The sequence below is a fragment of the Staurois parvus genome, unplaced genomic scaffold, assembly GCF_062004578.1.
Source record: "Staurois parvus isolate SC_StPar_1 unplaced genomic scaffold, SC_StPar_1.0 ptg000708l, whole genome shotgun sequence".
NCBI classification, from domain to species: Eukaryota; Metazoa; Chordata; class Amphibia; order Anura; family Ranidae; genus Staurois; species Staurois parvus.
Window position 1 is genome coordinate 11,818,069 of NW_028318504.1, and position 23,369 is coordinate 11,841,437.

A 23,369-nucleotide genomic window follows, 5' to 3' on the forward strand; every position below is an offset into this window, starting at 1 on the left:
TTTTCCCTATGTGGTGTTTACTGCGTGGAAAAGTATTTGCCATTCTAGACCTCAATGCTTAGAGGGAAGTCATTACATCATCCGGATTTCCTGGGAGATTTATTTGGAAGTCCTTGACTCATATGGTGGGCTTGATATCGGAGTTATCTGACCAATCCTTTGGGTGGTCAAATTTTCCAGTAAGAGGCCAAATGATTGGGTGAAAGTTGATGGATTCTCTCTCTCCTTCTGGTTTTTGGCTCACTTAGCACCATTACCACTGGATCATGTGGACTTTAATATAGACTTTTTTTAATGTATACTGATTTATAATTATCCCACTTTTGTGGTTATTTGGACACCATTATTCTGTATTGTCATCTATTGGCTTGAGTGCTACCCTGAGTGTTTTTTTTTATTAGTGTTTATTTCTGTTTCTTTATTGTGTTAGCTGCTATTTTTATTTGTAAATTCCCAAGCGCAGGTTTTCTGTATAATAATAATAATAAAAATTCTGTAAAAAAATGATAAAAAACATAAAAAAACAAACAAAGGGCTGAAGGTGAGGAAGGAATAAAGTATATTCAATCCCTAACAATAAGCTTCTCTAATTTGTTGTTGTCTATTAATACACCATTGACAATGTTCTGTTATATCTGTTAAAATGTGGGGAAAAAAATTCTGCTGGCCGTATCTGACATTCAAACATATAGCCAACATATTGTTTTTGTTTTGCTTTTTTCTGGAGATATAAGATGTCTGTTTTTCTGCCATTTTTGTCCATGGTTTCCATTGGCTGTGCACCCCTCATAAGCCATGAAAGGTAAATGTGCGGGATGGATATTTCTCCAGGAAATCCAGAGCTGTCCTGTGTCCTGTGCACACTTCATGTGTTATCTCGAGCTTAAGGCTTTGTGCACACAGGACGCTTTACCCCAGGTTCACACCTAAGCGTTTTCCGCAGCGTTTTGCAGAAACGCACAGCAGTCTATTTGACATGATTTCCTATGGGACACATTCACCTCTCCACGTTTGCATCTGGTGCAGTTTTTGAAAAGGTTTTTTAATGCAAAAAGTTGGGTTTTTGGTTCTATAGACTTCAATGGAAATGCTGCAGAAAAGCATGTAGTGCATTTTTGCTGCATTTTTAGGAATTATTGTCACATTTTTTATGCATTTTGTGTTTTAAATCTGCCTAGCAACAAAAAAATTGAATAAATGAAAAAAAAACACAAAAAGCATTAAAAAAATCATCAAAAACACAGGCGCAAAAAAGCAAAACGCAATGCAGAAATGGGTCAAACGCAACCTGCATAGGTGTGAACCTAGCCTTAAAAATCCCTTTATCCCCTCTTCAGTCTATCATGAATGCTGCTGCCAGACTCATCCACCTTACTGACCATTCTGTATCTGCCACCCCTCTCTGCCAATCCCTCCACTGGCTTCCCATTCAGTGTACTCCACCCCTCTCTGCCAATCCCTCCACTGGCCTCCTCTCAGTGTCCTCCACCCCTCTCTGCCAATCCCTCCACTGGCCTTCACTCAGTGTCCTCCACCCCTCTCTGCCAATCCCTCCACTGGCTTCCCATTCAGTGTCCTCCATTCCTCTCTGCCAATCCTTCCACTGGCCTCCACTCAGTGTCCTCCACCCCTCTCTGCCAATCCCTCCACTGGTCTCCACTCAGTGTCCTCCATCCCTCTCTGCCAATCCCTCCACTGGCTTCCCATTCAGTGTCCTCCACCCCTCTCTGCTAATCCCTCCACTGGCCTTCACACAGTGTCCTCCACCCCTCTCTGCCAATCCCTCCACTGACCTCCACTCAATGTCCTCCACCCCTCTCTGCCAATCCCTCCACTGGCCTTCACTCAGTGTCCTCCACCCCTCTCTGCCAATCCCTCCACTGGCCTCCATTCAGTGTCCTCCACCCCTCTCTGCCAATCCCTCCACTGGCTTCCCATTCAGTGTCCTCCATTCCTCTCTGCCAATCCCTCCACTGGCTTCCCACCCAGTGTCCTCCACCCCTCTCTGCCAATCCCTCCACTGGCTTCCCATTCAGTGTCCGCCACCCCTCTCTGCCAATCCCTCCACTGGCTTCCCATTGCCCAACGGATACAATTCAAAACATTAAAAATAACCTATAAAGACATTTATAACTCTGCCCCAAATTACATCACCAATCTCGTCTCCAAATATCACCACTGACACCACTGAAGGGACACCATTCCTCCCACTTGCAACACTGATGAAACACCATTCCTCCCACTGACACCACTGATGCGACACCATTCCTCCCATTGACACCACCGATGGGACACCATTTTTTCCGCTGACACCACTGATGAGACACCATTCCTCTAACTGACACCACTAATGGGACACCATTCCTCCCACTGACACCACTATGGCACTTTTCTTCCCACTGACACCACTGATGGGACACCATTCATTCCACTGACACAACTGATGGGACACCATTCCTCCCACTGGCACCACTGATGGAACACCATTTCTTCCACTGACACCACTGATGGGACACCATTCCTCCCACTGAAAACATTGATGGGACACCATTCCTCCCACTGACACCACTGATGCGACACATTCCTCCCACTGGCACCACTGATGGAACACCATTTCTTCCACTGACATCACTGATGGGACACCATTCCTCCCACTGACAACACTGATGGGACACAATTCCTCCCACTGACACCACTGATGCGACACCATTCCTCCCATTTACACCACCGATTGGACACCATTTTTTCCACTGGCACCACTGATGGGACAGCATTCCTCTAACTGACACCACTGTTGGGACACCATTCCTCCCACTGACACCACTATGGCACTTTTCTTCCCACTGACACCACTGATGGGACACCATTCATTCCACTGACACCACTGATGGGACACCATTCCTCCCACTGACACCACTAATGGGACACCATTCATTCCACTGACACCACTGATGGGACACCCTTCCCCCACTGACACCATTGATGGGACACCATTCCTTCCACTGAAACCACTGATGGGATACCATTCCTCCCACTGACACCACTGATGGGACACCATTCCTCCCACTGACACCACTGATGGGACACCATTCCTCCCACTGACACCACTGATGGGACATCATTCTTCCCACTGACACCACTGATGGCACTATTCTTTCCACTGACACCAACAATGGGGCACTATTCCTCTAAATAAAACCAATAATGGGGCATTTTCTACTCACACTGGCCACAGTCCGCCCCCCCCTAAATCTTGAAGGACAGTAAACTGGCCCTCTTCTTAGAAAGAGACCCCTGCACTACAATGAAGGCTGTTTGTCAATTCTCAGGGCTGGTTTCCTAAACTGAACCTTCACCCTAAATTCATGTCATGCTGCCCCAACTCCTCCCCCTTGGACTTTTTTTTTTTAACCGAGCCCCGGTTCACACTGATGCTGTGCAGAATTCGCAGCGTTTTCTGTGCAAATTCCGCACCGCATCAGAATCGCACCCCGTTCATGCAAACCGCTGCGAGTGTGTATGTTAACAACACCCCGAAATTGGTCCGCAAAACGCGGTGCGATGTGCAGAATCGGATCATATAGGTGTGAATACCCATGTGATCCGATTCTGGTGCGGACCAAAAAAAGGGTTCTGCAACTTTTTGGTGCGGATGCGGTGTGATTGGAGCCATACAAAATGTATGACTCCAATCGCACCGCACATGTGATTTGCATAGGAATGCAGTGCGGTTCCTGGTCGAATCACATGCGATGTACCGCACCGCACATATGTGAACCCGGGCTAAGTCATTTATTCCATGTTTCTCGCCTAGTCAATAATTATGTTTTTTTCTCTCCCCGCGCCCTGTGGATGTGCAGATGTGACTCCGGGTTTCAAATGATGGGAGAGCCCTGTGGCACTGCTGTGCATGCGCTGGTCCAGCAACCATCTGCAGGGTTTCCCGCACATACACAAAGAAAGCTATATTAGGGAAGTCTCAAACCTTTCTCCTTTTTGCGCATGCTTAGAAAATCACCTGCACATGCGCAGATGTGCCGCCAGAAATGACTTTTTAAGCTATATTAAAGCTGTATTCAGGAGCGGACTGACAACTCATGGGGCCCCCGGGCAATAGGGGATCATGGGGCCCCTGTGTCCTTGCCCAAACTCAAAAAAGCCTATGAAAAAGGGGCATCTCATGGGGCCCCCTACTGACCCCGGACCCTCAGGCAGTGCCCGAGTTTCCAAATGGTCAGTCCGCCCCCGGCTGTATTAAACCCAAACACAAAAATGTAATATATTGCAGCTTATCAATCATTAGATGTGATGGCTGCATTACTTGTCTTTTTTAGGGTTTTTCTCCTCTGTTTTCACCTGGAGATCTGGCCAGTAACACATCTCCTGTATTAGAGCGCCCCCATTCTGAATGGAGGAGCACAGGGGGCACCATTGGACACCAGCATTATCATTATGGGGGAGGGGAGTCTTAGATACACTAGCAGATTTAGATACACTAACAAACTAATTAAAGCCACACTTCACCTAACAATTTATAAGCAGTTACAGCAAACATTTTTTGGGGGGGGGATAAAGATTTTACTTAATAAAAAAAGCTGATCATTGTAAACACCCCCATCAATGGTAAATGTCTCAACCCTCTAACTGCTACAACAACAGGACAGCCAGGTCTGCTGAAAAACAATAGACTTACTGACTGGATCACCAGGTGAAAATAGGGGAATACACCCTGTTCCAAATTATTATGCAAATTCTAGTTAAGTGTCACAAAGATGAAATATTTTGTTTTTCAGTTTAACTCATGGATGGCATTGTGTGTCAGGGCTCTTTTGATCACTGAAAACAATCTCGGACACCTGTGATAATTAGATTGGCCGGTGAGCCTAATTTAAGGAAAAACTACTAAAGGAGGGTGTTCCACATTATTAAGCAGAGCACCATTTTCAAGCAATATGGGGAAGAAAAAGGATCTCTCTGCTGCCGAAAAGAGTGAAATAGTTCAATGCCTTGGACGAGGTATGAAAACATTAGATATTTCATGAAAACTTAAGCGTGATCATCGCACTATTAAGAGATTTGTGGCTGATTCAGAGCACAGACGGGTTGGTGCAGATAAAGGCACATTGAGGAAGATTTCTGCCAGATCCATGCATCGGATCAAGAGAGCAGCTGCTAAAATACCATTACATAGCAGAAAACAGATATTTGAAGCTGCTGGTGCCTCTGGAGTCCCACGGACATCAAGGTGTAGAGTCCTCCAGAATCTTGCAACTGTGCATAAACCTTCTATTAGGCCACCACTAACCAATGCCCACAAGCAGAAATGGCTGCATTGGGCAGAAAAATACATGAAGAGTAATTTTTAAAGAGTCCTGTTCACTGATGAGTGCCGTGCAACCCTGGATGGTCCAGATGGATGGAGTAGTGGATGGTTGGTGGACGGCCACCCTGTTCCAACAAGGCTGTGAGGTCAGCAAGGCGGTGGTGGAGTCATGTTTTGGACCGGAATCATGGGAACAGAGCAGGTCGGCCCCTTTAGGGTCCCCGAAGGTGTAAAGATGACCTCTGCAAAGTATGTGGAGTTTACGACTGACCACTTTCTTCCCTGTTACAGAAAGAAGAACTATGCTTTCCGTAATACAATCATATTCATGCATGACAATGCACCATCTCATGCTGCAAAGAATACCTCGGCATCAATGGCTGCTATGGGGATAAAAGGAGAGATAGTCATGGTGTGGCCTCCATCCTCCCCTGACCTCAATCCTATTGAGAACCTTTGGAGCATCCTCAAGCAAAATATCTATGAGAGTGGGAGGCAGTTTACATCCAAACAGCAGCTCTGGGAGGCTATTCTGACATCTTACAAACAAATTCAAGCAGAAACTGTCCAAAAACTCACAAGTTCAATGGATGCAAGACTTGTGATCTGCTATCAAATAAGGGGTCCTATGTTACAATGTAACGTGATCTGTTAAAATGTTTAAAAAGTTAAAATGTTGTTAAAAGTTTGATGGAAATAGCTTTTGATTTCAGTAAATATGCTGCAAACACAACAAATGACAATTTTCAGTTCTTTACAACCTATAAAGTGTTTTGAAACTTCCTGTGCGGAATAATTTGGAACAGCATTGGAAGTGTTTTATGTTTAACAAAAATCCTGTTATCATTAGGAGGTTTGTTCAATAAAATGTGAATTGTACTCTTAATAGTTGATAACATGAGAATTATGCCGACTGTTATTTACATCAATTATTTAGGTAAATGAGAAAAATATAATTTGCATAATAATTTGGAACACGGTGTAAAGGCTGATTATTGCCTGTCAGCAGTAAGCCCGGATTCACACTGATGCGGTGCAGAATTTGCAGCGTTTTCAGTGCGAATTCCGCACCGCATCAGAATCACACCCTATTCACGCGAACCACTGTGGGTGTGTATGTAAACAACACCCCGAAAGCGGTCCACAAAATGCGGTGCGATGTGCAGAATTGGATGGCATAGGTGTGAATACCAATGTGATCCGATTCTAGTGCGGACCCATAAAAGGGTCCTGCACGTTTTTGGTGCGGGTGCTGTGTGAATATAGCCATACAAAATGTATGGCTCCAATCGCACCGCACACAAATCGCATGTGATTCGCACAGGAATGTGGTTTGGTTCCTATGCGAATCACATGCAATATACTGCACAGCAGTGGTGTATTTAGGTTTTGTGCTACCCTAGGCAACACAGAAATCAGGTGCCCCCCCCCCAGGGGCGGACTGACAACTCATGGGGCCCCCGGGCAATAGGGGATTATGAGGCCCCTGTGTCCTTGCCCAAACTCAAAAAAGCCTATGAAAAAGGTACCAGGGGCATCTCCTGGGGCCCCCTACTGACCCCGAGCCCTCGGGCAGTGCCCGAGTTTCCAAATGGTCAGTCCGCCCCTGCCTCCCCCATGGAGAGAGCCTGACATTGACCAACAACACCCCTGCCTACCCCGCACCTGAAAGAGCCTTCCACTAACACCCCACCCCTGCAAGAGAAAGACACTCACCTTCACAGCCCCAGACATCCCCAGGAACAAGATTCAGGCTCTCCATACACCATCAAGCAGCCTGCAACCTCTCTCGGTCCCACCTGGTCCCCATGCCTCAGGAGTCCCTTCTTCCATCCCTTCTTCCAAGGGGTGGTGCTGCCCCCCTGAAAAATGCCACCTTAGGCAAATGCCTTGTTTGCCTTGTGATAAATACACCCCTACCACACATATGTGAACCCAGGCTCGATGGTTTGCCTCATCCCTGTAACTGCTACATCTGCAGGAGAGCTTGGTCTGTTGAAAAACAACAGACTTATTGGTCAGATCAGTGAGTGAAAATAGAGGAAAAAAGCCTAAAAAAAGAAATGCAGCGATCACATTTATTAACTGGTGAGCTGCAATATAACAACATGTTTGCTTTTATTTTTTTATAAGTGTATTTTGAGGTTAGCACCCCGGTCACACACTAGGTGTGACTTGCCATGCAATTTGCCATGCCATACAAGTTGCAAATTACATGGCAAGTCACACCCTATTGTCCACAATTAAAGCAGTCATATCTGTGCAATGCCGACTTGGTTTTAGCTGCACCGATTTCTAGTACATGACACTACTTCAGGTGCGGCTTGCATAGTCATCTGTGTCTTGCAACTCGCACCCCAAATCGGAATGATAATTGGGCGGCTTCACGGGAAGTCGCATGATTTCAAAGTCGGATCAGTGCAGGGGCGGACTGACAACTCATGGGGCCCCCGGGCAATAGGGGATCATGGGGTCCCTGTGTCCTTGCCCAAACTCAAAAAAGCCTATGAAAAAGATACCAGGGGCATCTCATGGGGCCCCCTACTGACTGCAGGCCCTCGGGCAGTGCCCAAGTTTCCAAATGGTCAGTCCGCCCCTGGATCGGTGTGATCGGGGTGTAATACTGCTTTAAAACTTGGAATGGGATTTTAGACAAGGGGTTAATAAGGTGTTAAAATGTTAAATAGAAATAATTCTTCTGTTTATTGATAAAAAAAAAAAAAGCTTGCTGGTTGGTAGGATAAATCTAGGCACATGAATCAAAATACACTACAACCATTGTGTTACAATGTATTTAGGAGATCTAATCCAAGAACAAGCATTTTCTTCATTGCAGTTTACCAGAGACATGTAGCTGCTGAGCCGTATTAAACCCCAAATAAACAGAAAAAAAAATATTATATTGTAGCTAACTGATCATTAGATGTGGTGGCTGCTTCTCTTTTATTTTTTGTCTGTTTTTTTTCTGTTTTCACCTGGTGATCTGGCCAGTGACCAGGGGCGGACTGACAACTCATGGGGCTCCCGGGCAATAGGGGATCATCGGGCCTCTGTGTCCTTGCCCAAACTCAAAAAAGCCTATGAAAAAGGTACCAGTGGCATCTCATGGGGCCCCCTACTGACCCTGGGCCCTCGGGCAGTGCCCGAGTTTCCAAATGGTCAGTCCGCCCCTGCCAGTGACACACCTCCTGTATTAGAGCGCACCCACTCTGGATGAAGGAGCAACAGAGACGCCTTTAGGCAGCAACATTGGCAGTCTGGGGAAGGGGAGGGTTACTAGCAGATTTAAATACACTAACAAAGTCAAACTTCACCTAACACTTTATAATCAGTTACAGTAAGGTTTGTTTGTTTTTTTTCTTTTGTGATAAAGGCTTTACATAAATAAATAAAAAGTGACCATCGTAAGCAGGGCCATGGATAAGGGGGTACCACCAGTCCTCCTTTACGTGGCCCAGGCCAGCAGGGGGGGCCCAGGTATCTTGGATAAGTGGATATGGGCAGGGAGGGTGATCAGCACGAATTACTGGAACCGATCCCCTGTATGGCTCTTCCTGCAGCAGTTGAAAGATGGATTCTTCTCCTATCCGTCCCAGCCAGTTGTTACAGAGATACATACAGGGGATAGGTTTCATTAATTGCTCCAGCCCCCGCTGCACCCATCACCCTCCCTGCGTACCACATGTTTTCCTCTGCTGGTCAGGCACCCCTGTGTGCCCCCACCCCAGTGCTACCGACTTCCCTTCTCTCCTTCCCACCGGAAGCTGCAAGCCCACAATAGGATCCTTCAGAATGGAGAGTGGGAGATGGGTCTGGTAAATATGTCACATTTACCAGCCCCTTTCTTTTCTGAATGAACAAAATGAGTGATCGGTACCGATCACCCACTGTGTTCATTCATAAATGAAGCATAGTAAACTCTGGGGGTTTTTTTTGGAGGGGGCCCTGTCAGGTGAGCTGTATGGGGCCCAGGGGCGGACTGACCATTTAGCCCCTCACGCACTGCCAGAGGGCAAGGGGTCAGTAGGGCACCCCATGAGATGCCCCTGGTACCTTTCATAGGCTTTTTTTGGGTGTGGTTTGAGTGTGGGCATGGACACAGGGGCCCCATGATTTCCTATTGTCTGGGGGCCCCATGAGTTGTCAGTCCGCCCCTGATGGGGCCCTGTGGTTTCTAACAGTAGCCCTGATTGTAAGCACCCCTGCCAGTGGCAAATGGTTTGCCTCAACCCTCTAACTCCATGGTGCCCAACCTGCAGACTAAGGACTGCATGTGGCCCTCTGGTATATGATGTGTGGCCCTTGGATCTCAGCAGTTTGTGGTGGGAACACTGATTAGGGTAATAGCATTGATCTCTACTAGCCTCATATAACGTGCTCCCATTTTCGTATTTAGCTTTAGCTCATTAATTGACAACCACTGTTCTAACTGCTACATCTACAAGAGGGCTTGCTCTGTTGAAAAAGAACAGACTTGCTGACTGGATTGCCAAGTAAAAATTAAGGGAGAAAAGCCTAAAGATATAAAAAGAATGCAGCCATTGCATCTAAGAATTGTAAGCTGCGATATAATAAATGTTTGCTTTTGAGTTTCAAACTGCTTTAAGGTAAAATTGCACCTCCCCAATAACTGTTTCCCAGCTACAAGTGTGAATGAGCCCCTAGGGGCACTTATACAACAGTGAATGTGACTTTCACCAAACATTCACTGGTGCTGCCATGCGAAACACAGGTTCCCCTGCCACTAACCTTTGGTGAATGTTAAATTCACTGCTTCATAAATATGCCCCTTAGGGTTCACATCTCCTCCTGTCTTGCCAGTAAATGAGTATGTCAGGATTGTAGGAGTCTTCCTTCTAGCATGTCAGAAATCTGACAGCCAAGGTGCAGACAGCAGCCTACATTTGACCTGTGTGCTGTGGATGTGTGTTTGCTGGTGTCCCCCCTGAACATTTGCTGGTGTCCCCCCTGAACATTTGCTGGTGTCCCCCTCTGAACATTTGCTGGTGTCCCCTCTGAGCAGTCTCTTAGCTGCAGTGATTTCCTCCCACTTCCCGTTTTGGTTATGGGACAGGAGATGAAGGGAAATCTCCCCAATGGGACACAGATGGCGAAAAAAAATCTGACAGGGGTTATATCCCTCCCTTACTCTATCCAAACTGAAAAAAGAAAAAAGTTTTGCCTACAGTTCTACTTTAAATATATTGAACATTTTGTGCGGCACTTTGGCGCTGTAAGGGCCCACATTTGCGGCCCCCCTTTAGCTCATTAATTGACAACCACTGTTCTAACTGCTACATCTACAAGAGGGCTTGCTCTGTTGAAAAAGAGCAGACTTGCTAACTGGATCGCCAAGTAAAAATAAGGGGGAAAAGCCTCAAAAATTCTAAAGAATGCAGCCATCGCATCTAAGAATTGTAAGCTGCTATATAATAAATGTTTGCTTTTGAGTTTCAAACTGCTTTACGGTAAAATTGCGCCTCCCCAATAACTGTTTCCCAGCTACAACTGTGAATGAGCCACTAGGGGCACTTATACAACAGTGAATGTGACTTTCACCAAACATTCACTGGTGCTGCCATGCGAAACACAGGTTCCCCTGCCACTAACCTTTGATGAATGTTAGATTCACTGCTTCATAAATATGCCCCTTAGGGTTCACATCTCCTCCTGTCTTGCCAGTAAATGAGTATGTCAGGATTGTAGGAGTCATCCTTCTAGCATGTCAGAAATCTGACAGCCAAGGTGTAGACAGCAGCCTACATCTGACCTGTGTGCTGTGGATGTGTGTTTGCTGGTGTCCCCCCTGAACATTTGCTGGTGCCCCCCCTGAACATTTGCTGGTGTCCCCCCTGAACAGCCTCTTAGATTCAGCCCTCTCCCTGTGCAATCCCCATCCTAGGATGCTCCCCTCCATGTGATTGATAGACTGTGCTTTCTCTCCACCACTGTCAGGCAAATGTACAAGTGAGGGAGGATCTGCTAGCTGGAGAAAGCTGCTGCTCCAGACGATTTATGGCTGCTTCTGTCCCTTTAAAAGACTCCAGAGCTGTGTGCAGTGACAGGCAGCAGAGACCAGCTCTGTTCTAGCGCTGAGCCATAGACCTGAGGCTGCCACAGCTTTGCCTTGCATTGTGCAGAGCTGGAGCGCAGGATGTCATCACAGCAACCACCCCAGCAAGCATCTGATTGACAGCAGCAGTGTGTGTATGTGGATCTAAAGGGTACCTGTCATTGTGTTGACCCCCCAAGGACCTGCTCAGGATAATACAAGGATCCCCTCTGTCTTTTTTTTTTTTAATCAAGGATACCACCATCTCCTCCTCTGGACTCCTACAAGGATACCAAGGCACCACTTCTCAGGATTTAACCTCCCTACTGAGTCCGTAGCCTGGATCTCCATCCTCTGCCTCCTCTGTGATCTCAGGATCCCACTTCCCTGCCAGGATACCCCTGTCCATCAGCAGGATCTCCTGAAAGTTCTTGCAGAGGAAAAGAGAGTCTCCTATTTGGTGTGGCTGAAGTTTGCAGCAAGGGGTGCAGTGAAACTTCTCTTGCCCACATTTGGATGTAGAGGCTCCCAGGTCTGATCTGAAGGGGGGAATGTGTATTGTAAGAGGTGCACAAGTGATCTGGGAAGAGTGTGAGGTTCCTACCTGCAGAGCCTGGAGCTAAAAAGCTAAATCCCCAACCTACATTTCAGTCATTGTGCCAAGGGATCTGTCACCATGAGTTCGGTCAGGCTGTGTGGTTGTGTCTTGCTGCTCCTCATCTGTGGTAAGTGACACTTTTTGTATTGTTTCTTACATGCAGGCAATGGGTTGTTGTGTCTTGTAGCTGAGCTGGCATCGCAAGCTGGATTGCACTTTGGCTTTGCATTGGTTGCGCTTGCAAGGACTGGATTTGCAGTGCCATGGTAGAAGCCTGGGGATAGTGCCAGCAGGAGGTGACACTGCACTGAGATGAACACTTAGAAGAGGGGCACCTGGCTGGGGTCAGTGCCATCATGAGCTGACACCAAGTAGATGGGCACCTGGCAGGGGTCAGTGCCATCATGAGTTGACACCCAGTAGATGGGCACCTGGCTGGGGTCAGTGCCTTCATGAGTTGACACCCTGTAGATGAGCACCTAGCTATGGACATTATTATTTTATAAGTTGACAACCAGTAGATGAGAATCTGGCTGTGGACAGTGTCATTATGAGCTGACACCCAGTAGATGAGCACCATGCTGGGGATAGTGCCATCACGAGTTGACACCCAGTAGATGTGCACCTTGCTGGGGATAGTGCCATCACGGGTTGACACCCAGTAGATGAGCACCTTGCTGAGGATAGTGCCATCACGGGTTGACATCCAGTAGATGAGCACCTAGCTATGGACAGTGTCATTATAAGCTGACACTCAGTAGATGGGCACCTTGCTGGGGTCAGTGCCATCACGAGTTGACACTCAGTAGATGAGCACCTGGCTATGGACAGTTTCATTATAAGTTGACACCCAGTAGATGGACACCTTGGTGCATGTGGACAGTGTCATTATGAGCTGACACCCAGTAGATGAGCACCTGGCTGTGGATAGTGCCATCATGAGCTGACACCCAGTAGATGAGCACCTGGCTGTGGATAGTGCCATCATGAGATGACACCCAGTAGATGAGCACCTGGCTGGGGACAGTGCCATCATGAGTTGACACCCAATAGATGGGCACCTGGCTGGGGACAGTGCCATCACGAGTTGACACTAGTAGATGGACTTCTGGCTGGGGACAGTGCCATCATGAGCAGATACCTAGAAGAAGGGCACCTGGCTGAGGACCGTGCCATCATGAGCTGACATCCAATAGAAGGGCATCTGGCTAGGGACAGTGTCATCATGAGTTGACATCTAGAAGATGGGTACCTGTCTGGGGACAATACCATCATGAGCTGACACTGTAACGAGGAGAACACATTGTAGATGAGCATCTGACTGTGGACAGTGCCATCATGAGCTGACACCCAGTAGATGGGCACCTGGCTGGGGAAAATGCCGTCTTGTCTTGATACCGAGTAGATGGGCACCTGGCAGGGCAAAGTGCTAGCATGTGTTGACACCTAATAGACTGGCACCTGGCTGGAGACAGTGCCATCATGTGTTGACATCCAGTAGATGGGCACCTGGCTGGGGAAAGTGCCATCACGAGTTAACACTGCAATTAGATGGGCATTCAGTAGATGGGCACCTGGCTGAGGACAGTGCCATCATGTGTTGACACCCAGTAAATGGGCACCTGGCTGAAAACAGTGCCATCATGTGTTGACACCCAGTAGATGGGCACCTGGCTGAAGACACTGCCATCATGTTTTGACATCCAGTAGATGGGCACCTGGCTGAGGACAGTGCCATCATGTGTTGACATTCAGTAGATGGGCACCTGGCTGAGGACAGTGCCATCATGTGTTGACATCCAGTAGATGGGCACCTGGCTGGGGAAAGTGCCATCACGAGTTAACACTGCAATTAGATGGGCATTCAGTAGATGGGCACCTGGCTAGGGAAAGTGCCATCAGGAGTGAACACTGCACTGAGATGGGCATCCAGTAGATGGGCACCTGACTGGGGACAATGGCATCATTAGATTACACTGCACTGAGAACAACACCCAATAGATGGGCACCTATCTAGCTGTCTGGCAAGGTGCAGGCTAGTTAATTGGGCATATGCAGGCTGGCACGGTGCTGGGAAAGGATTTATAGAGAGAGATTGGTACAGAGGTGGAGACATTGAGCTGGCATCTTGTTCTTGAGGTCTATGTGCATTTATAGATACCCTTGGTTGCCTTGACACATGATCTGTTGTAATGTTACACTGCTTCTACTGACATAGTATTTCTTTTTATTATACTGGCATTGTACAAGGGGTAGCCCCAATGCTCTGTTATGCAGGCTGGCACTGTCAGAATCGTATGGTGTATGTGTGCTGCCACCTGCTTTTCACAGTGCAAGGGGCAGGGACTTGGCTCAGTCCTCAATCCACTGGTATTGTGCATGTAGTAATGCCATGTGTGGGGACTGGCATCCTGCTGGCAATATACTGGGGGGGTCAAAATGATACAAATAATATTTTGGGGAGCTGTGGATTATATCCCAAGCATGTAATGTGCCGACAATTACAATGTGCAGCGCAGCTATGTATAGGAAGATTGCTATAGACAGGGTGGGGGCAGATCAGGAGAATGTGCTTTACATGCAATGATATAGTGGAAACACATGAACATGTATGTACTTTATGGGATATTACCCTACACTGCAGTGTGTGTGTACATTATATGTATTCATCATTGCAACATTTGTATACACAGACAGCGATTTTATACAAGTGAAGCAGAGAGAGAGAATATACAGGAAGAAATCTGGATGACATATGTGCATTGATATCAAACACGAACTGACTGTAAGCTCTTTGGTTTTCCCTTCTTGCATTACCTGTCACTGTATATGGGATTTGCTATTTTTAAAGCTCCTCTATGCCCTTGTTCTTCCACATCACTGTTGCTATCTTTTAATCAATAATAATTTAGTAGGCAGTCATGTATCTTTTAGTGCACTTTCATACAGGCTTGAAGGAAAGCAATTTACAAACATCCCATACAGTGCAAACATCCCATACAGTGCAATCATCCCATACAGTGCAAACCTCCCATACAGTGCAAACCTCCCATACAGTGTAATCATCCCATACAGTGCAAACCTCCCATACAGTGTAATCATCCCATACAGTGCAATCATCCCATACAGTGCAAACCTCCCATACAGTGTAATCATCCCATACAGTGCAAACCTCCCATACAGTGTAATCATCCCATACAGTGTAATCATCCCATACAGTGCACACATCCCATACAGTGCAATCATCCCATACAGTGCAAACATCCCATACAGTGCACACATCCCACACAGTGCACACATCCCACACAGTGCACACATCCCACACAGTGCAATCATCCCATACAGTGCAAACCTCCCATACAGTGCACACATCCCATTACAGTGCAAACCTCCCATACAGTGCACACATCCCATACAGTGCAATCATCCCATACAGTGCAAACATCCCATACAGTGCACACATCCCATACAGTGCAATCATCCCATACAGTGCACACATCCCATACAGTGCACACATCCCATACAGTGCAAACCTCCCATACAGTGCACACCTCCCATACAGTGCAATCATCCCATACAGTGCACACATCCCATACAGTGCAAACATCCCATACAGTGCACACATCCCACACAGTGCAAACATCCCACACAGTGCACACCCTCTGGGCCAATACATACACCTGCTTGTGCTCATTGCACCTGGCAATACATGCTCCCTGTGCTGAGCACACTTGCACTACACTCTCTCCCTGTCTGTCATTTTATTATATATTGTCCTTGTGCTCATTACATTATTTTGCTCATCATAGTTGCACTACTGGCTGTTCTCATCACATTTGTACTTCATTCTCATTGTGCTTGTCACATTTGCACTACACTTTCCTTGTTTTCAACACATTTCTACCATATTCTCCCTGTGCTCATCATATGTGCACTGTACTCTCTCTCTGCTTATCATTTTGCTTTACACTGTCCCTGTGCTCATCACTTTTTCACTACCCTCTCCCTGTGCTCATCACTTTAGCAATTCACTCTCACAGTGCTTACCATGTTTGCACTACACTTTCCTTGTGTTCATCACGTTTGCACCACATTGTCCCTGTGCTCATCATATATGTGCCACTGTCCCTGTGCTCATCATATATGTGCCACTGTCCCTGTGCTCATCATATATGTGCCACTGTCCCTGTGCTCATCATATATGTGCCACTGTCCCTGTGCTCATCATATATGTTCCACTGTCCCTGTGCTCATCACGTTTGCACAACACTCACAATGTGCTCATTAGATTTGCACTACATTTTCCTTGTATTCATCACATTTGCACCACCCTCTCACTGTACTCACCACATTTGCACTACACTTTACCTGTGCTAATTATATTTGCACTACAGTCACTTTGTGCTCATCTCATTTACTCTACACTTTCACTGCTCACCACAATTGTACATTCATGGTTATGGTAAACTCTTGCTGTGCTCATCACAATTACTCTACACTGTCCCTTTGTTTAGAAGTTTTTCCCCAAATTATCCCTGTGTTAACCACAATTGCACTACACTCTAACTGTGCTCATCACAGCTGAACTACACTGTCCCTGTGCTCATCACAATTGCTCTACACTCCCCCTTTACTTAGCAGTTTTCCCCTAAATTATCCCTGTGCTAACTACAATTGCACTGCGCTCTAATGTGCTCATCACAGCTGAACTGCACTGTACCTGTGCTCACCACAATTGTTGTACATTCAGTTTTTACAGTACACTCTTCTTGTGCTCATCACAATTGCACTACAATCTCATTGTACTCATCACAGCTAAACTACACTGTCCCTGTGATCATCACGATCGTACTACGCTGTACCTGTGCTCATCACGATCGTACTACGCTGTACCTGTGCTCATCACGATCGTGCTACGCTGTACCTGTGCTCATCACAATTGTACTACACTGTAACTGTGCTCATCACGATCATACTACGCTGTCCCTGTGCTCACCACAATTGTACTACACTGTACCTGTGCTCACCATAATTGTTGTACATTCATGTTTACAGTACACTCTTCCTGTGCTCATCACAATTGCACTACAATCTCACTGTGCTCATCACAGCTGAACTACACTGGCCCTGTGCTCATCACCATCGTACTATGCTGTCCCTGTGCTCATCACCATTGTACTACGCTGTACCTGTGCTCATCACAATTGTACTACGCTGTACCTGTGCTCATCACAATTGTTGTACATTCATGTTTCCAGTACACTCTTCCTGTGCTCATCACAATTGCACTACACTCTAACTGTACTAATCACAGCTAACTACACATCACAGCTAAACTACACTGTCCCTGTGCTCATCACAATTGTACTACACTCTCACTGTACTAATCACAGCTGAACTACACTGTACCTGTGCTCATCACAATTGCTCTACGGTCACATTTACACTACTGTCGTCCTGTGCTCATCACAATTGCTCGACAGTCACATTTAGACTATTCTCTTCCTTTGCTCATCACAATTGCACTACACTCTCACTGTGCTCATCACAATTCACACAACACATTCACTGTGCTCATCACAATTTGAACAACACTTGCACTGTGCTCATCACAATTTGCACAACACTCATCCAGATTTCATCATAATTGCACAACACTCTCACTGTGCTCATCTGAATTATACAACACTCTCACTGTGCTCATCACAATTGCACAACGCTCTCACTGTGCTCATCACAATTGCACAACACTCTCACTGTGCTCATCACAATTGCACAACGCTCTCACTGTGCTCATCACAATTGCACAACACTCTCACTGTGCTCATCACAATTGCACTACACTCATCCAGATTTCCTCACAATTGCACAGCATTCTCACTGTGCTCATCACAATTGTACAACACTCTCACTGTGCTCATCTGAATTATACAACACTCTCACTGTGCTCATCACAATTGCACTACACTCATCCAGATTTCCTCACAATTGTACAACACTCTCTCTGTTCTCACCACAATTGCACAACACTCTCACTGTGCTCATCACAATTGCACTACACTCATCCAGATTTCCTCACAATTGCACAGCATTCTCACTGTGCTCATCACAATTGTACAACACTCTCACTGTGCTCATCTGAATTATACAACACTCTCTCTGTGCTCATCACAATTGCACAACACTCTCACTGTGCTCATCTGAATTATACAACACTCTCACTGTGCTCATCACAATTGCACTACACTCATCCAGATTTCCTCACAATTGCACAACATTCTCACTGTGCTCATCACAATTGCACAACACTCTCACTGTGCTCATCACAATTGCACTACACTCATCCAGATTTCCTCACAATTGCACAACATTCTCACTGTGCTCATCACAATTGTATAACACTCTCTCTGTGCTCATCACAATTGCACTACACTCATCCAGATTTCATCACAATTGTACAACACTCTCTCTGTTCTCACCACAATTGTACAACACTCTCTCTGTGCTCATCACAATTGCACTACATTCATCCAGATTTCCTCACAATTGCACTACACACTCACTGGAGGAGATTTACTAAAACTGGAGCATTCACAATCTGGTGCCGCTGTGCATGGTAGCCAATCAGCTTCTAAATTCAGTGCCTTCAATTAAGTTTTGAGAATAAAACCTGGAAGCTGATTGGTTTCTATGCAGAGCTGCACCAGATTTTGCACTCTCCAGTGTTAGTAAATCCCCCCCACTGCGTTCATCACATTTGCACTACACCGTTTTAGCACATCACATTTGCACTACACTGTTTTTGCACATCACATTTGCACTACACTGCCTTGGCTGTATTGCACTTTCCTGCCCCCAGTTTATCAAGGCTTGCTGCTACAGTGTTTCCCGGAGAACTGCGAGGAGGCAGCGCGCTCTCCTGCACATTGACATCAGCAGCATCGGCGAGTTCCTGTGGACGCACACAGTTGCTATCTTGGCTGCCAAGCCTCCAGCTGTACCGTCCCCTTTATCTCTGTTCTGCATCTCTCCCAGTGGATGTAATGTATTCTTTTAGCTGTGTGTCCTCTGCTCCAATTTCTCACTTCCTTTCAACATACTAGCAGCAACTTAAAGGAATGCATCTTTATTCACAGGCAGCTAATTCTGATTCTGGAACCCCCTGGTCTTCTCCCACCCCCACCCCCACCCCTTCATAATTCCTATTTCAGCCCTCCTGATGCCGGATCACACATATCCAGTGGCTATTCTCTCAGCGCCGCATGGCGTTATTTATCTAGACCTCGACTTCTTCTTTTATCACAGTCTCTGCTGCTTCAGAAGTGCCAGTCGTCTTCCTTCCTTCCTGCTACCCCAATGTACAATAAAGTGTACCTGTCTATTACACAGGCTATCGTTATCAGCACCGATGAGTCAATCTTTGGAATCTTTGAAGCTAGATCACAGAGCTGACAGATAGTTTGAAATCACTTACCAATCATCACATTACTTACATTTAAAATGGCAAGTGAGCAGCGGTGAAATTTTTTTTTTTTTTTTTTTTTAGTGCCTTCAGTTTAAACCTCTGAAATCTCTAGACACGGCCAATAATTATTCACAATGGCTGCCCTGTTAGTGAATTTTAGAACATTAAAGTTGAACTCAAAGTGGTTGTAAACTCAAACATGAAATATGAACAAAGCATATCCCACTAAAGTGTATTCTTGTCTCAATCCAGAGCACAGAGGGGGTTAGTTGCTACAATCTGGAGAGTGCAAAATCTGGTGCAACTCTGCATAGAAACCAATCAGTTTCCGGGTTTTATTGCCCAAGCCTAACTGAACAAGCGGAAGTTAGCAGCTGATTGGCTGCCATGCACAGCTTCACCAGATTCTGAGTGCTCCAGTTTGAGTAAATCTACCCCAAAGGACTTATCTCTCTGCAATTTCATTCTGCTATCAGCATGAGTCGCTTCTGACAAGGTTTCCTGACACCAAGAGAAAAAAGGTGACAGGGGAGGGAGCTCCAGCACACAGCCTGTGATTGACAGCTTCAACTCGGTTTCTGTGAGCTTTGTGAATGAGGGAGGGGTGTCCCTTCTCTCATATCAGCTTTCACAGCTCATCCCACTGAGCTCTACAGAGTGTAACTTCAGCTCTCCGCCCCCTGCTTTCTGAAAGGTCAAACAGGCTGTCAGGAATGGACTTGCCTTGTGTGCCTTGTGGGCTGCAGTACCAGGGCTGGCCAGCGGGTGCTCTCAACAACCAGAGGCTCACTCCTGAAATTAGCCATCACCTGGGCTGATTGCAGGTGGTGTATTTAAAGGATGGCCAGACCTGCAGTCAGTTGTTGTACTGTTCGCTTGGCCCTGGTTTCCTGATCCTGTTACTTCTGTTCTGACTCTGCTTGAACTCTGCCTGTACTGACCTCAGCTAGTCCTGACCACTCTCCCGCCTGCACCTGGTACTCCGTTTGCCCGTTTGCTACCGACCCGGCCTGCCTGACTACTCTTGTATTGTATGTTTGTTATCTGTTGGAGGTTTGGTTCAGTTTGTTTGCACTGTGTTTATGTTTAGTTTTGCATTGCGTTTGTATTGTTAGACTTAATAAATTATATTATTTACTATACCTGAAGCCTGCGTTTCCCTGTGTCAGTCCACACACTTCTGGTCATACCCGCATCCCTGATACAGGCCATATAAAGTCTGCACATTGAATGGATGTAGAGGAGAGAAGGCTGTAGATTAACAAATACAACTTATATAGGAGGATTTGTTTCATCTCAGTGTATCACCTGAGGCGAGTCACTTCACTGTGTATATGCGAGGGTTTACATCCACTTTAAATAAATTCCTCAATAGTCATAAAGGATATAAATCTACTTTGTGTGCACCAAATGCCTTTTCAAGCTGTTATTAGCTTCTTCAAGTAGCTGTGACCTCATCGCAGTGCTATACATAATCTGCGCAATGAGCAGAGCTGTGGGAGGGGCCCAGAAGCTCCACCCATTACAGGCTGCCTGTACAGAAAGGGGCGGAAACAAGACCAGTCACCCTGCACAAGGAGAGACAGCAGCTGTGAGCGGTCTTTATTACAGGAAGTTCCTGATGGAGGGAAAGTGTCACACTGGATTACTGCACAGATCTGGAAGAAATACACGAAGAACACCAAGATTCAGGGAAGGATACACATTCTTCTTGTAATTAGATGGTATTTGCATATCCAGGAGTTGAACTTTAATCTGGACATGGCAGACTTGGTGAAATCTTATTATATCCAGTTGCATGCCCAAGCTGTTATGTGTTGGTAATCAGCCATGTGGTTATCTGGACATATGGATCTTGGAACTGCTCATCACCTTAGCAGCCAATCCAAACTCAACTCATATTCCATCTGTGATATTACAATGCAAAGTTGAGCCCATTCGGTTGTTATGAGGAAATAAAGACCGTTCTTATAAAATGTTTTTGGGGGATACAGCTTATCGGTCAATACATATACATAGCGCCAGGGCGATTTACAGAAATGCAGACAAAAATCCCTCCGTACTGTTTGAAGATTTAATTGGTTCATGCTCAAGCAATATTATTATTTATTTCAGGTACTTATATAGCACCATCAATTTATGCAGTGCTTTACATATATATTGTACATTCACATCAGTCCCTAACCCTCAAGGGGTGTACAATCTAAAGTCCCTAACTTACATTCATACATACACATAGTAGAGCCAATTTTAGACAGGATCTAATTACCAGTATGTGGGAGGAAACTAGAGTACCCAGAGGAAACCTGCACAGGCACAGGGAGAACATGCAGTGGTGCCATGGTTGGGATTTGAACCAACAACACTAGTACTGCCAGGCGGAAGTGCTAACTAGCCACTGTGCTGCCAGTATGATGTGCAAAGCAAAGCATACTAATTTGGCTATCACCACAAAAGTCTATGGATGCAGCCTATGGGAGGGGATCTATGTCTGGCTGTGGACAGTTTTGGCTGGTCAGCTACAGCCTTTCTTTACCGCAGAAAAAAATATTCAGGTCATGGGGTAATCCCTGCTAAAATTCATTTACCAGGGGGCAGTGGAAATAATGACCCCCCACCTTGGTGTTCAGTAGGAAGAATACCCCCTTAGAGTGGTCGTCAGAAAGCTGCCCTTAAAGACATCTAAAAAGATAACTGGAGTCATGCTGCTTGCTCTGTCTTTGGCCCTGGAACTAGCCAAGCACCATCAGGTAGGGAGAGTAATTAGCCATGGCTCAGAGGGACCACCTAGCAACACCTAGAGGAACCTTTAGGGTTCCACGGAACTCTGGTTGAGAATGGCTGAGCAGAAGTGTCTGCAACTGAACAACTCAGTTCTCATTTGCATAAAATATTAAAATATATTCTGGTAATATATAAATTTATAGGGTGGTTTCACAAACTTTCATATCTCTCATTGTGTTCTTGGGACACCAATAGCTGCCTTGACACAATTCATGGTCATTGGTGACTGACCTGTGTGCCTGTACGTTCTGGGGTATGGTCCTCATCTGAGACTCATTTGTACTGAGGAATCTCCTTGGATGAGTTGTGAAATGTTTTCAACGTTACAGGACATTACAACATTACAGAACAACATAACAGTCCATGAGGATGCATATATTGTCCTTAACTCCATAAAAAACTTCATTATGTAAAGCAAACACAAAGGTCTCTCCACCTCCGGGGTCTTCTGATGAGTTACGCACCTCCTTCCAGAGCTTAGTCTGAAGCAAGTCAAGGTGAAGATGACTGATATCTTCTACTACTGTAGCTATACCAGGGGCGGACTGACAACTCATGGGGCCCCCGAGCAATAAGGGATCATGGGGCCCCTGTGTCCTTGCCCAAACTCAAAAAAGCCTTCGAAAAAGGTACCAGGGGCATCTCATGGGGCCCCCTACTGACCCAGGCCCTCGGACAGTGCCCGAGTTTCCAAATGGTCAGTCTGCCCCTGAGCTATACCATTGTCTAAATAAAAGAAAAACCTTCACAGACAGCCAATAATTGCACATGTACACTCACTGGTCACTTTATTAGGTACATATGTTCAATTATTTATTTATTTCAGGTACTTATATAGCGCCATCAATTTACGCAGTGCTTTACATATATATTGTACATTCACATCAGTCCCTAACCCTCAAGGGGTGTACAATCTAAGGTCCCTAACTCACATTCATATACAAGGGCCAATTTAGACAGGATCCAATTAACCTACCAGCATGTCTTTGGAGTGTGGGAGGAAACCAGAGTACCTGGAGGAAACCCACGCAGGCACAGGGAGAACATGCAAACTCCAGGCAGGAAGTGCTGTGGCTGGGATTTGAACCAATGACCCTAGTACTGCCAGGTGGAAGTGCTAACCATTTAGCCACCATGCTGCCCCATA

General features: G+C 46.1%; 1 protein-coding gene across 1 annotated transcript in view; it reads left to right on the forward strand.

Moving 5' to 3' along the window:
- The first annotated feature begins 11,200 nt into the window (after positions 1 to 11,200).
- The window catches only part of GFRA4 (GDNF family receptor alpha 4), a 668,764-nt gene continuing 656,595 nt past the window's right edge, over positions 11,201 to 23,369 (forward strand). Inside the window, exon 1 of the mRNA XM_089653371.1 lies at positions 11,201 to 12,100. Coding sequence (XP_089509497.1) covers positions 12,052 to 12,100 — 49 coding nt within the window. The 5' untranslated portion in view covers positions 11,201 to 12,051. The remainder of the gene's footprint in view (positions 12,101 to 23,369) is intronic.